Here is a 15,291-nt window from a genome sequence, read left to right as displayed (position 1 = left end):
TCTCCAGTATCTTATCAATAAAAACACCTATCCCTAGATGGTCTGTTGTGATGATTTTTTGAGAAATACATTAAGACTGAACTCAGTGCTGCTGTGTAGCTTTACTGGAAAGTGCACTGATTTCTCAGTAAAATGTAAGCATAAATATTGGAAAAGCTTGACCTAGAAGGCGTTCTCTTAGTGGAGGCATAGAGAAGAGCACATGAGACTTGGCACTTCATTTCTCTTCAAACTGTTTCTCCTCTGAGAAATTCCTAAATCTTTGGTGGCATTTCACAATTGATTTGCTTGAAATAGACATACTTTTTTGGTTTTGCTTTGAAGTCATTTCTAGTTTAGTCAGATCTTGTACTGCTCTGTGTTTTAAGGCATGTCCTTTGCCTTGTAGACACTGGATGAAATTCTCTCAGGATGAACAGTAGTCCTTCAGTTTCAGAAATTCTTCTGGAATAAACTCTTCGTGCTTAGCAGCTAGGCAGAAGTTCAACTGTGTATTTGTTCTTTCATAGTTTTTGCAAACTTCTCTGGAATTTATAGAAAAAAACTACAGTACGGTCTGTTAGAGGTAGTATAAGTTCTGGTAGAGAAAAGGAGGAATGGTTTTTAAAATAACTCTATTTATACTACCCTTATAACAGAATTATTTTGTTTAAATTTACTGCTTCTAGGAAGATCTTTTAATAACTGTCAAGTATGTTTTTTTTTTTTCTTTTTCAGTTAATAAGCAGGACAGCAAGATTTAATATCTGTTAGGATAAAATAAGACTACCTTTGTAGCTGTTCACCCTGTTGGCTTGAGTTGCAAGCCGTTACCACCATACTTGCTTTCCCTCGAGGAGCAGAGAAGTTCAGCTGCAGCCTGGTAACTCAGCCAGTCTGTGCTCACCTTCCAGTTTAGAACTCTAGTGGTAGCAGATTAAAAAAACAAAACAAAAAAAACCCCAAAACTGAAGTAGGTGATGAATTTCTGCTCATTATTTGCTAATAATGATTGCTTTTACCTAGTAGCTTTCACAGCCTAAGTTATTATGTCATTTAGTGTGCATCATCATCCATTTCTGCTTCCTTCTACCTTGCATTACAAGTTTAACCATGTGTCTCAAGAAATCCAAAAACAAAAAAATAACCCAAAGTCTTTTTAGGATGGTGTTTGGTAGCTGATCTTTGTTTGTTGTACTTTAATCAGTCATGAGATGTGTGAATGATATTTTTTTCTGTCTTTTCATCAGCAGCTTGTGAGTGCGTATTAAAAACTTCATCAAGTCTGATGGTACTAGGGAACAGTAGAAAAAAAAAAGCTGAAATTGTTAACATTAAAATAACCATGTATTTTATACTCACTAAAAGTCTTGTTTCTCACTGAGTAACATTGACCACATAGTGTGATCGTTTGTCCTTCATAATCTTTAATCTTTCTTTTCCTAGGCACTCCCCTCTACTTTTCCTTGCATGTTATTTGTTTTTTTCCTAATATTCTTTTGGAGGCAAAGTTTCATGCTGCTAACTTACAGAGTTACAGAGGAATCCAGATGTATGCCCCTTTTTCAAGAAACAAATTCCAAGTAATTTTTGTACTTTAGGTATAAAGATATCTCAAACTTTCCCGTGTGGTAGGGCAAATACATAGCAAAGTGATCGCTGGAATAGCCTAAGGTGTTTTTCTTCAAAAAGCAGTTTTATTGGTTTTCTAAAAATAAACTGCAATGATCCGTATGTCCACATGAACATACCGTTTGTGCTTGGCAGAGGGAGTTCTGTCACCGAGCCGACCGAGGAGCTGAAAAGCACACTCTTGTGGTAAAAACGTCTGTGCTCCGATCAGGAGGATCAGATCACAGGAAGAAGTCAAATAAGAATGTCAAAATTCACACTTTCTGCTAGCTTAATTAGGAAATTTCTTTTTTTTCCCCTCGTGAAATGCATTTATTTGTCTTTGTGGTGGTCCCCCCCCCCCCCCACACGAAATAAGGAACTCTGAATCAGGCTTGCCATGTAAGGATGGTAGCAAGAGCAATTGTTGCTTTTTCCTTAATTGTTGATATGCAAGATTCAGACAAACCCTTGATTAGCTCCCTTCTCTTACCTGCCATAAGAATCTCCATGTGCTGTTTTGTATTACTTTTTTTTTCCCCCTCCCTAAATAATACTGGGATATATAAACACATAGATTAAAAAAAAAAAATCCCAAACTACCTTTAACATGAATAACGAAAAGCTATTTCAGAATTTTCTGTTGTTTAGAACAGCCGTTGTAGAGGGTAGAATTCCTATTACATTTAGAAAAGTAACTTATGTAAGAGCAATTCATTACAAATAAATAATACAATATTTTCTTGTAACTGCAAAATGCTTTTGCTTGAAATGAAGCAATATATACAAATACAACAACTATTGGAACATATATTCATGATATGACAAAGCATTAAAAAAAATCATTGGTCCTTACTCCTTCCTTCTGCAGCTGAAGTCTACATCGGAATTGGGAAGCCAGCTGAGGCCACAGCGTGTACCCAGGAAGCAGCTAATCTCTTTCCGATGTCGCACAATGTTCTCTACATGAGAGGTCAAGTGGCTGAGCTTCGTGGAAATATCGATGAAGCCAAACGCTGGTATGAAGAGGCCTTATCTATTAGTCCTACCCATGTGAAGAGCATGCAGAGGCTGGTAAGTCTTGAGTCCATGTAAATAAGTATTCCTTACTACAGTCATGTAGGTGGAGACTACACTAATGAGTACACTGTCATACTGTGAAATCTTGAAGAACTTCATGTGGATACCCCATAGCTTACGTGATTTGGATCTAAGCTATTCTTAGCAAAATGGCTTCAAGAGCAGTCATCTTTTCTGTGGCTTCTGTGATTGTGCCAGTATGAGAAAGATCTGAAGCAGTATCGTAGGAGAGAAGTTAGAGATTGTAGAGGAAAGAACAGTCACTCTGGGTGCCTAATTCTAGACTAAAGGATGAATTATTTACATTGATTATCTTCATCATCATATATGATTTCTTGGCCTTTATGAAAAATAAGGACTCAATCTTTTCCCTCAAAGCAATATGTAGCGTTAAGTAGAAAGATGTCTCACACTGCCCCTAACTCAAATAAATAAATAAATAAAATCTGACTTTGGTTCCTGACCCACTGAATTGGTTACTCCAGCAATGATTGCCACTGCCTTTCACTTTGAACTATTGCAAGTGTATGTTTCTCCATCCAGTGTTGTTGTTTGTGTCATGAATTCTTAGAAGAAAATGTTGGCAGGTGAGTAGGACAGGAATCACAAAATACATAGATGTTTCATTCATTTGATGTTTCCATATATATATTAAAAAAATCAATTCTTAAATAGTTTATTTAAAATTAAAACCTGTGCAGCACCTTTACCAGTTTCCTACAAAACTTAATGTAATAGATCATCACAGGTCATCTGTTTGATTATTTAAGTTATTACTATTGTACTGATAACTTTTTTTTTCTGTCCTTGCTGTGTTAGGAAATCTGCTTTTTTTTATCCATTTTTTTTCTTTTTTCCCTGATAGAGCACAGCAGAACAGCTGCAATCAGCTTCTCATATCCATCTTTTTTTCAGAAGGAAAAGCTAGTTTCTGCCAAGGTGCTTATGAATTATTCAGGGAGATTTCTTGTGCATCCCTAAGGGGAATACATGAGACAAAAGATCAGCTAGGAAGACAGCACAGGGAAAATTTTATGTTTCACCTTTTCAACTCTTCAAGATATTTGAGCCTATTGACAAATGCTCAGAGGTTCCTTTTTCTAAAGAAAGCAAGTAGGAGACCTAAACTTGTGCAGTTCAATGAAAACAGTGTGCGCTCTTCGTGTGTGTGTGTGTGTGTATGAATGTCTGTACTGTTTTCTTCTGTTTACGTATTTATTTTAAAAATATGTGGTCTCAGAGGCAGATATGTTATAGTAACAACACTATGGAGGTACCAAACTCTGTAATAACAGCTGAAACATTAATTTGTGATATTTGTATTCACAGTACTGAGCTGCCCCTCAATTTATGAACCATATTTATGTGAAAAAATACCTTTTTTCTGTAATTAATTTGAAAATTTTAAAATTGTTATGGCTTTCTAGTAGTGCTTTGAAAGTAATGTAAAACTCTACTATTTCAACATAGTAATTACCTTAGAGCTTAGGTTTATTTAGTAAGTTTTAGTGAACTTTGTTATTTTGGCAAATACCAAGTATAAGATAAAATAACTTTGTATAAAATGAACAAAAGAGGAAAATACAAGATTTAAGGTTGGCCCAAAAAGTTGTAGCATCTAGCTGTTCTGATAAAATACTTGAAATAGTTACATTTGAAATAGTATTGAAAGGGTTTTTGTTTTGGTTGAATGTTAGAATGAGTGACATCTGATATTTAATTGAATCTGATGTTAAATTTACTGATGACAGCAATTCATAAATCCGGATTTTAGGACTCAGTTATTATGTATAATTGGCTATAGTAGAGAAGAGCAACAGCCAAACAGAGTAGCTAATGGACATTACCTGACTTAAATGACCATAAAATGTTTGTGTGTATATATATATGTATATATATGACCATTCGTCCTCTTTCTGGCAGAGCACGAATTCTCTTTCAAGTCCTACCAGCCTCATCTCAGCAAGTTGTTTCAGGATTGTGGTATTTCAATTCCAGTATATTAGGATGGAGAGCAGAATAGACCAGCTTTTATTAAAAACCGTATTTTTCCGCTTTTAAAAATGATATTCTGCTATAGATCCATTTATATTATATGAAAATGTTAACATGAATCTAGTGACAAGAATGGAGTCTCTTTTAACAAAAAAATACAGCTGGAGTGCTGGCTTGAGAAGGGAATAAAGGAGTTAGTTAAGTAAAATTTAGGAATGTTTGTATTTTTCCATGGGAATATAGTTTCTGTGGGAATATTATCATCTTGAGTTTTGAAGAGATACTCTATAACAGTGAAACCAGCTTCCATTCCTTATGATTATTTATTTATTTATTTATTTATTTTACTTGTGTTTATGCCCAGGCACTTTGTGAGCTATTTTTTAAAGAGCCTTTATCTTTTCATGGAGTAGAACACAGTTTATGTCATTTGACTACTATAGTCAAAAGGTACAAATGTAACTGAGTGATAAGAAGAATAATGTATGGCAACGCCTGCGCTGCAAGTGTCTGGTGAAGGGTGAAGGTGATGCTGAATCAGAACCATGGGTCTAAACATTGAACAACTTAAGATCGGTGTGTTTTTGTTGGACCCTTTATATACCGTGCAAAAATCAAAGCTTTGGAGTGGAATCCTCCTGTTCAATTTTCAGGTGAATTTGAATCAAAATACCACTTAATCCATTTAATTTGTGATAAAGTACAAGTTGTAGTTTGTATAACAACTGCAAAATGCGAAGTAAATATACTTAGTACTTGTAAAGATAAATCGGAGAGTGTTGTTAAATAACACCTTCACAGCATACTAGGGGTATGTATTTGCTGATCTGAAGGCTGAATCACAGGTTTGAGTCTTTCATGTTTGAAATACCCTGTGAGTGTCTGTGTGCGCCACATGAGTAGACAGGAAGCAGTAAGACGATGTGAGTGATGTAATGTATGTATGATTAGACAGCGACATGTCTAGGTTTCTCTACGATTTATCTGTGGTGCCCTTTACGAGACTGACAGATGCACTGGGATCTTCAGTAGTGAGACTTTATAGGCCATTTAACTGCTCTCTGTATTGATCACTTGTTACCAACAAGTCGTCTTCAGAGTTAGTTTTCTATTATGTAGAGCTGCACTCTTCATTTCATAAAGCAGTGTTTTAAGAGGGGTTGTTGTATGTTGGTACGCCATACTTCCATGTCAAAGAAGCTTATCAGCATTTTCTGTGGATCAGACAAAGAAACAGAAATATGACAGCTCAGACCCTTCTCCAAGGAGTTCCATGTATCTCAACTTTCAGAAGGTTGTATTAATCTTATTTTAATTGTTACTTCCATATGTGATGATATATTTGGGTATGCAAAAATGCATAATTGAAGTGCTATCTTACTAAACAGTCCCACTCTATCTCTATAAGGGACCTTTACTTTGTATCATTTAATCAATTTCTGTCAGCAGACTGTTTTCATCATGTCATTTGTAGAGATGTTGAGTGTCAGGAGGCTGGGAGAAACCATTTCAGAACTTCATTAGTACTTTATTTCTGGATGATGTTTCCCAGTTATGATCACAGTCAGCTACTCATTGTTTGTGGTTGCCACATACAACAGGAACTTCCAAATAATACAGTTGCTAGGAAGCATTGGACAGACCCTCCAGGGTAACTCCTGCAGGACTCAGCTTGTGTCAGGTTGGGCTTATTGGCTGTAGCTTAGCCTCGACTGTGCCAAACCTGAGCTAATTCTATTTGAATTCATCTATGTACAGCTAATTTGCACCCCCAAGGCAAAGAATCCATTTACAAGGAAATTTCAGCTGGCTCAGTCCAGAACCAATTAACGTATTCAAGGCTTAAACACCTTGTGCTCTGCACCATGCAAAAGCAAGTCACATGCTTTGGGAGCTCAACTGGTCACAAATTTATGCAGGCTGGAGTGCTTCAGGAGCAGAGCCAAAGTAGTGGCTCTTAATCAAATCCGAATCTAAACCATCTAGAGAAACCACTCACATATAATTGAGTTGATTGTGTTACTTTAAGCTCTGGCAGTCAGTTCACCAGTTTCTAGTACATATCTGACACTGATTATTTTATAGTGCTACCTTCAGAGAAGGGTTTTGAGGCTACAAAGACTTACGTGATTATATGCTGTTGTATATCCCCTGCCTAATTTTTTAGCAACTTCTTGACTAGCTAGGAAGAAGATGATTTTGGAATATATTTGTGTATTTTCTGAGAATCATTATATAAAGAAAAGCACTTTCAGTTCTCGTTCTATCAAAGAAGAAGCTGCAGGAAAAACTGAACCCTCATCTTTTCATGCAGATCTATTAGGTGGTTAATTAAGGCATTTAGTTTGGAAGCAGCCACAGTACACGTCGCCTGTTGCCAAGTCGGTATTGATGGGGCAGAGGTGTATGCTGAAGTTTTTCTGGGGTGTGTATTGAATGAGAGGAGGAACTAGAGGCCTTACGGGAGCGGACTTGCAGAGAACTTTTATAGGGGGAGGTGAAGCTCGGGATTGTGGAAGGGCTGAAGGTACATGGGAATTCTCTCTTCAAAATCAGACCACGTAAGCGGCTTCTCAAGCATGCATTACTACTCATCATGAGTAGTAATGATGATGTGGGTGAAAGAATGTATCTGTGCTGTTGAACTCCTTGATCCCAAGGACATTCATACTGTACCTCTCAACATGCCAAATGTGAGCCTGCATCAGTTAGGCTGTTGCACACTGACCCCACCCTGGTGTTACACATAGAGAGCTCAAGTGAAAAGCAGAGGCTGTTCTGACCGCTTATGAACTGCTCTTGGTTCCGAGCACTCCTTTTGTGCGCCCTCCAGTGCAAAATTCAGTAGATTAATTTTCGTGCTGAAAAGCAAAAGGCTCGCTTTCAGCTGAGACCAGTACCAAAAGATGTGTGGTTGCAGTTGCTGGTGGGAGACATCTCCTAGCTCAGACCTGAGTCTAAGAGCTGCTTCTGTTCTTTGTTCCAGTGCAGGTTAGCCAGTGGTTTAAACCACCTTATTGGAGTGTGTTCAAATGTTTGCTCATAGATGTGTCAACTGAGAGGCTGTTCGTGAAGTTACTCCATCATTTCTTTGTTAGAAGATTGTTGCTGTGTAACCAAAAGATTAAAAGCACAAAAGCAACCTCATTTAAATAATTACTGAAGAAATGCATGAAGACTAGCGAGTTTAGTCTTGTAGCTTGAGCACTAGTATGCTTCCTACCATGACTTACTCGAAGCGTCCTGCTTGTGGGAGTTTCTGCGTAAAGACGCGTGCATTTGTCTCAAGTGCAGGTTCTACGTTGCGTTAATGTGACCCTGAAGATGTGCCCTTTGCAGAAGTCTCATCTATTATGTGAATGTACCTTTTATTCACTAACTGTTCAGATCTGTTTAAACACTTTGTTTCTCTAAAGTTTGTTTTTTTCATAAAACTGAATGGATTATTAATTATGCTGTTACCTCTAATTTATGCACTGATTTATTCCTTTTTAAAAGATGTAGCAAAGGGAAAAAAACAGGAGGGCTTAGTGATGGTATGAAAATTGGAGCAGTTAAGAGTGGTGGAAAATTTCTATTGACTAAGGAAATGATAATGATTAACAAGAGTTTGGAAAGAGCAGTTCTCTTGCATATTTGCATTAGCAGAGAAGTGCCTAAGACAACATGACACCAAATGGTGGGGAGCTGATCCATGAATAAAGGGCAGTTTGCTTAGCTATTTTTTTTCCCTATGTTCAACTAAACTTCTTGGCAAATTGAAGTGATTGGATTATACTGTTAAATTACCAAAGGTTTAGATTTTGTAGCAGAAACCTAGCTGCAGGGGTCAGTGTGTTTTTTGTTCCATATTCACTCCTACTCAGTCTCTTCTAAAATGCGTGTTATTTGACCAGCTGAATAACAGCAACTAGTTCTTTCAAAGAGAAATGTTATTAAAATTCTCTTTAGTTGCTTGTTCATCTAAATTTTCTTCATGTTGTTAATATTTATATCCATACATTCACTCAGGCATTTTTCATCTTGATCTGCCTTGTTCTAGGTCCTTTTTACTATTTGTCATTACTGCAATTTTCTCCAAGCCAGGGGTTTTATACCAGCTTACTATGTGGCTAGACCCAACTGGTAGCAAGACGTCAAGAGTGAAGCAGTAACATGGCAGTATCAATTAAGTGTACCTCATATAGTCCAGTAACAACACTTTTGAACAAATGCAGTGTCCTTTTCTTGTTTTTGAGGGTTGTATAATGTATTTTCAGAAAAAAACGCAATGTGTTTTAAAGGTTTAAAATACTGAATTTCTTTGCGCTCAGAATTTCAAATCATGTGTTACCCAACCAAATGAAATTTAAAATTAAATTTGTGTTTAATGACTAGCTTGCAACATGATGACTTGCACTTCAATTGAATGTTATGTATACTTGATATATGGTCGTCACCTGTCTGATTTGGGCCGTAATGAATTTCTTTGAACAACTTTCTCCATTCTCCCTCCCCTTTTATCATCACCTCCAGATCTCTGCATTACTGCTGCCTTCCTGCTTCTGTCATTGTTTTCCACCCCCTAAAAAAAAAAAAAAAAAAAAAAAATCCAGTCTTTTATCTCCAGCGGTCAGAGTGCTGTTGTGGAAAGTAGCCGTTATTGATGGCAGAGAAGTGATGAAACAGGCCATCATTCAGTAGTGCCTGAAATGGCACTGAATATTTCAGTTGTTGTTCAGGAAACATATCTGCGTATTCTCTCTCAGCCGGAAAATCTCCTAGCTAATCTCAGCTCTTACATGGAATACTTTTTCCAACATCTGTAAATCGTTATGTTCTTAGACGTTAGTATTTTTTGAATATTAAGTAATTCTTCATAGCACTTGCCACTTAATCCTATCAATAGCTTAGCTTCTAGGACTAGAAAATTAAAACAGAGAGAATGAAATTACTTACCCAATGTTACATGTATAGAAATCATAGAATCAGCAAGGTTGAAAGGGACCTCTAGAGAGACATGGAGCTACTGGAGAGTGTCCAGCGTAGGGGTATGGAGATGATCAGAGGGCTGGAGCACCTGCCCTATGAGGAACGGCTGCGGGAGCTGGGCCTGTTCAGCCTGGGGAAGAGAAGACTGAGGGGGGATCTTATCAATGGGTACAAGTACCTGAAGGGAGGGTGTCAAGGGGACGGGGACAAACTCTTTTCAGTTGTCCTGTGTGACAGGACAAGAGGCAATGGGCAGAAATTGAAGCACAGGAAGTTCTGCCTGACCGTGAGGGGGAATTTCTTCACCGTGAGAGTGATGGAGCCCTGGCACAGGTTGCCCAGAGAGGTTGTGGAGTCTCCTTCTCTGGAGATCTTCAAGGCCCACCTGGCTGCAACCCTGTCTAGCATGCTCTAGGTGACCCTGCTTGAGCAGGGGGGTTGGACTAGGTGATCTCCAGAGGTCCCTTCCAACCTCAACCATTCTGTGATTCCAGAAAAAAAATCAGGAACATGCATATTTATAGGATTACTCATGTCCAATTTTACTGAGAGATGCAAACTCAGGAATCCACTTACGGATTTTATATGCAATAGGAAATGAACTTTTAACTAAAAAAGAAAATCGCCTCCCTCCCTTTATGGATTGTACCCTTCAGAGGCCTGAGAATCATTGTTTGGGATTTGTTGATATTCAGATATTGAGCATAATTTTTGCCCTTCCCTCTGTGCTTTTTGGGGAATTACTTATCCCCCCGCCACTCCCCCGGAAAGAGAACGGAGTGTGTAGCAGTAGGGAGCCAGATTTTACCTGTGGGGAAAAATGCTAGCAAGGCAGACTAGTGTAACAGAACAAAAATGTTGCTACTCCTAGAGCAGTAATTCAGGATATGGCCAGGCAGCCCTGTGTCAGTAAAGTGCTGCTATGTGCTTTTAATATTAAAGTTTTCCTTATTTAAGTAAAGAATAAAGCAGAAATGATAGAAGTTCTGGAAGAGTTTGTGTATGATATATCCTGCTATTCTTCATAGTCTGTTATATCCCTTTTCATGCGTACTCACTGTTGCCTTTTTTTTTTTTTTTTTTTTTTTTTTTTTTTTTTTTGCATGGATCTGGAAGATGCAACTTTTATTTTGCTCTACGTGATTGCCTTTTGATATGAGAATTGCTTTGCAAAACACTTTTTAAATAGGTTGCTCTGCCGTACTCTGCACTGGGCTAATTATGATTGTTTTGCTTCCCTGGGCATTTCTGTGCTCATTGAATTTATTGAAGTGTTACTTCATAGCTGGAGCTGAGAACTTCACAGCATTCAGAGCTGTGTGGCACCTGGTGTGCATGGCTCTCTTGCCTATATGTAGTCTCTAAAGGCTTTTGCTTGCAGGCGACATCTGGCACCTAATCATTTATAATTAAATTTTGTATAATTAATAAATATTTTTACAGTGTCTATTTTGGGGACAATATAAAGGATATAAAAAGGGCAGCTGAGAGCAGATAACCTCAACTCACTTTAAAAAGAGAATGAAATGATTATATTTTCTTTTTCCTGAGAAAAGCTCTGTTGTAGAATTCTGTAGCTAAGAATGCATCAACTATAAGAAAAATATTTGTGACATGAAGTCAACTACCATGTTGTCTTTTTTTTTTTTTTTTTTTTTTTTTTCTCCCTTGTGCTGCATAACTTTGCATACTGGAGAAATATATCTAAAAGCTGTCGTCAACTGTAATCTGAATGATACAAAACATTTTATGTATTCAAACTTGAATACATGACATAGCATTATTAATAAATGTGTGTGAAACAGTTGACTACATTGTTATAAGATACAATCATCTGAGATTTTATTCTTCAGTCAAGTCTTCTATGTATTATTGTAAAGTTGCACAGAAGTTATCGATGCATGTATTTTACTATAAATCCCTTACAGCTTTCGGGTGTATTTCTAGTTGGTTGATGAGATTACCTTTTTACCTGTATTTATTTTATATCCATCTGAGAGGCCTGGCTTGTTTAATGTGTGCTGTTTCCCAAGACAGCAGATTGCTATTGAGGGGACCAGAGGTTACCTACCCAATTATAATGACCAGAGGCTATAACAAATTGTTCTTAAGAATTGTGTTTTACCTTATGCTCCTGAAGGAGAAAGTGGCCTACCTTAATGCAAAACTGGAGCTCTAGAAACCATTGTCCCTCAGGAATTTTTTTTAAATATTTTCTTTTGCCACAGTTATGTCAAACAGCTGCATCCTGAAGATAAGTTGTCTACTCTGTCACAGAATTTCCTCTGCAAATGTACAGTCTGGAACAGTCTTTTTATCTCTCTTTATCTCTCCAACTCATTTCAAATTTTATTTGAAGACCTCTTTTCCATTTACCAAAGCTTTACTATTCAGCTAGTCAGTAATGTAGCTAGCAGTTCTTTTCCTGCTCATGCTTTGCAGTTTAAAGATAAGTTGGGTCTTGCACTTTGGAGGGATTCAACCAAGTTATTATGTATGAAGAATATAGTACAATTCCTCCAAAATGAGTGGGTTTTTTGTTTGTTTGTTTTAATATAGGCTATGTTTTCTGCTAACTGGTTTTAGGTGGAGTTAAAGAATGGGTCTTTAAGTTTAAAGCTTAGATGTCAGGCTGTTTTTTCACTCAAATGGACCAACTAATAGAATAAAGCAATTATTTTGAGTTTTAAAACCATGGGGAAATCTGAAGTGTAATATTTTGTTTGATTCTGAGAGCTGTATTCCTTTATTAGGTTTGGTGGCTATCTTTCCATTTATATTACAGTGTATTTTCTGACAGACCCCAACAGATATTATCAAAAATACTTGATAACTACTCTCCTTGAGAAACCTGCCACCTCCTGATTTCTCAGTAGAAAAACAGAGACATGTCTTAGACTGGCCACCTTGAGTGCTGCATCCATTCTCTTTTCTCGCTAAAATGAAGCTACATTTTATCTGAATAAAACTAACTGCTGTCTTCTGTTACTAGAGTTAGCAAATGGGAGATGAAAATGGGCTTCCAGATAAAACCACTGTGGCTCTAATTCTGGACTGCAGGAGATGTTTACCAGACACCTTTGGATGGCCTCCCTCCGTGCCATAACTTTGTTGCAACCACATTTCATCAGCACATTCTTGGTACATACGTGCTAAGACTTTAGATTAAACAAGGTTTGGGCTCAGTGCCAAACCTTAGAAGTCTGCCAACCTTCTCCATTCCTATTTGCAAACGAGTCATTTCCTTCTCAGCTAGTTCTTAACTCATTTTTATATTCTTACTGTGCTCCGTGCTATCTCTAGTTCAGTTTGTTTTCCTGTGTGCCACTGTTCTGATACTTCACTGAAATCCAGTCAAATTTATTTCTACAATTTTTTTTATTTGGCTGGAATTATCTAGCTAATTGAATACTGTGCCATACTAGCTTAGTGTCTAACCTGTGGTAAACATATATTATGTTTTTATTCTCCTTTTCCCCTACTGCCATACTGTTAAACATTCCTTCCTTCAACATCTGTTATAAGGCCTTGCATGTGATTGAGTGGTGAACATGTTAAGTTTCAAGTAGATTTTGCTCAGCAGTGTATATTATATATTCAGAAAGTGGGGAAACTGAGATACAGAGGTGATTTACCGAGTGTTTACTGTGATACAAGCCTCCTGATTTCTGTTTCTGTGCATCATGTTCATAAGCGTCACTTTTAATTTCCATGCTTATTTTCTCTCGTCCATTTGATTCCTGAAGAAAATGATCCTCCCCATGAGGATCTGAAATGTATCAGTTGGTTGTGTAGGGCCCTTTTGGCAGCAGCATCAATATTTCTGCTGCCTGCTAAGGGTGTTCCAGGGGGTGTTTTTGTGGGGTTTTCCTTGTCAAGTGATCAACAGACTAAGAATATTTCTTCTGTGTGATATTTAAATGTAATACTCTGTCACTTATAGATCTCCTGTTTAAATGTAGAAGATCCAGGTGGCTATATCATTTATCAGTGGATGGGGCCTTTTGTGATAGTTACTGCCTTTGCATGCGTGTGTGGCAGCTTCTTGATAGCCATTTTGGTTCACACCAAGTAAAATAAAGCCCTTGTTCCAAATTCACTGTAGAACTTTTAATACTTTTTAGTAATACTTAGCTGCATCTCCCTTTCCCAAACTATTCTCCTTTCTGGAAGGTCTTGTCAGCGTTATCTTAGTTTCATTCCGTGAATGTAATTATTCCCAAGTCATTGCAACTGAGACATTTGGCTGGTTCTGGAGACTTTCCAAGTGGATAGCAAACTGTTTCAGAAATACCTGCGGCATCAGTACTTCGATTCCTATTTGATCTGGTTTTGAGAGCTCAGTCAAACTTAGCAGCATGTTGTAGTGATGTAGTTTTACAGGCAATAAAGGCAAATTACCTCCATAGATTGATCGATCTTATGTTACTAGGCATTATTGCTTGGCAGGAACTTCAAGAAAAGCCTACTTGTAGCCAGCAATAGACATGAAGTTATGGATATAGAGATCTGAAGGAAAAAAGATTACTGCTTTTGTTATAATAGGCTGATAATTTTTCTCAGGTGTTCAGGTCTGACACAGCCTCCTGTCTCTCAAATCAGACTTCCGTCTGGTCTTGGACAGAAAAGAGCTAAATCATCTTCGTGCTCTTGGAAGCTGGAAGATATTTATAGTTGGTGACCATGTGTAACGTGCTTGCATATGGCTGCACGTATAGCATGCAGCTCGTGCATGTTGGATGCAGAGGACCAGTATTATATATTACCTTTGGGAGTTAGGTTGTTTATTTGTTCTAATTATTGCCGTCATGTGCATCATATAGTTTTGAATAAGACTTCTTAGCCCAGCTTCTTCCTAAAGAGGGATGATATTCTTGGGGCAGGGTATCTCTTGGGTAACACTACGCAAACCACAACTCTGTGCGTCCACTCTGTGTTGAGTGAGAGGTGTACAAGAGGTGGCAGTTTAATAACGTGGCAGTTCTTAACTTTGTCAAAATGGATGTAAATATTTATTATTTTCCAGATGTTGAGGTTGAATATAGTTTTGTACTTGCATTGTTTTAAAATGCACTTACCAGAGTCTCTGGAAAGTAAGAAAGCTCTTCCAGCCTTTCTCCCCTAATCTCAGACCTGACACACAATGCAAGTATCTAGCTTTAAATAGAGCTTTTTCATGCACATTTGAGAAACATTGCATTATAATAGATGCTGTTGTAGTGCTTTAAGGAAGTTGGTTTTCAAGGAATACCTCTGAATTGTTTTTTAAAGTTGCTTTTTGAAAACAGCTTTTCTTCTTTCTCAGGGACAGGCTTAGAACTTAAGGGAAAAGAGGTACTAGCAAAGCCCTGAGATGTTAAAATGAAGTGTACATACCCATGTATCTTCACATAAAGCATTTGATCTTGAAGTTCTGCCTTATCTCCAGCCTTACAGCTACTGATCAGATGAACTGAGCAAAGCAGACCATTAGCAAAGCACCTTTTTGGCAGCAATGTAAAAACAAAAAACATTGTTCACGCTCTGTTGAAAGTAAAGCACTGTGAGGACAGAATATGGCCCAAAGTGCTTGTGCAATATAGCTCAGTTTAATTAGGCCCGTTAGGATGTGTACATCTGATGTTTTTTCTAAAAACTTTGAATTAGTAGCATTCA

General features: G+C 37.5%; 1 protein-coding gene across 5 annotated transcripts in view; it reads left to right on the top strand.

Annotated features, from left to right (window-relative positions):
* The window catches only part of TTC7B (tetratricopeptide repeat domain 7B), a 140,244-nt gene that overhangs the window by 110,430 nt on the left and 14,523 nt on the right, over positions 1-15,291 (top strand). For all 5 annotated transcript variants that reach the window (XM_062577172.1, XM_062577174.1, XM_062577173.1 and 2 more), the window contains one exon: positions 2,462-2,664. In XM_062577172.1, the coding sequence (XP_062433156.1) occupies positions 2,462-2,664 (203 nt within the window). The remainder of the gene's footprint in view (positions 1-2,461; positions 2,665-15,291) is intronic.

The sequence above is a fragment of the Rhea pennata genome, chromosome 5 (assembly GCF_028389875.1).
Source record: "Rhea pennata isolate bPtePen1 chromosome 5, bPtePen1.pri, whole genome shotgun sequence".
NCBI classification, from domain to species: Eukaryota; Metazoa; Chordata; class Aves; order Rheiformes; family Rheidae; genus Rhea; species Rhea pennata.
Note: the sequence above shows the minus strand (reverse complement) of the source record. Positions and strands in the feature narration are given on the sequence as shown.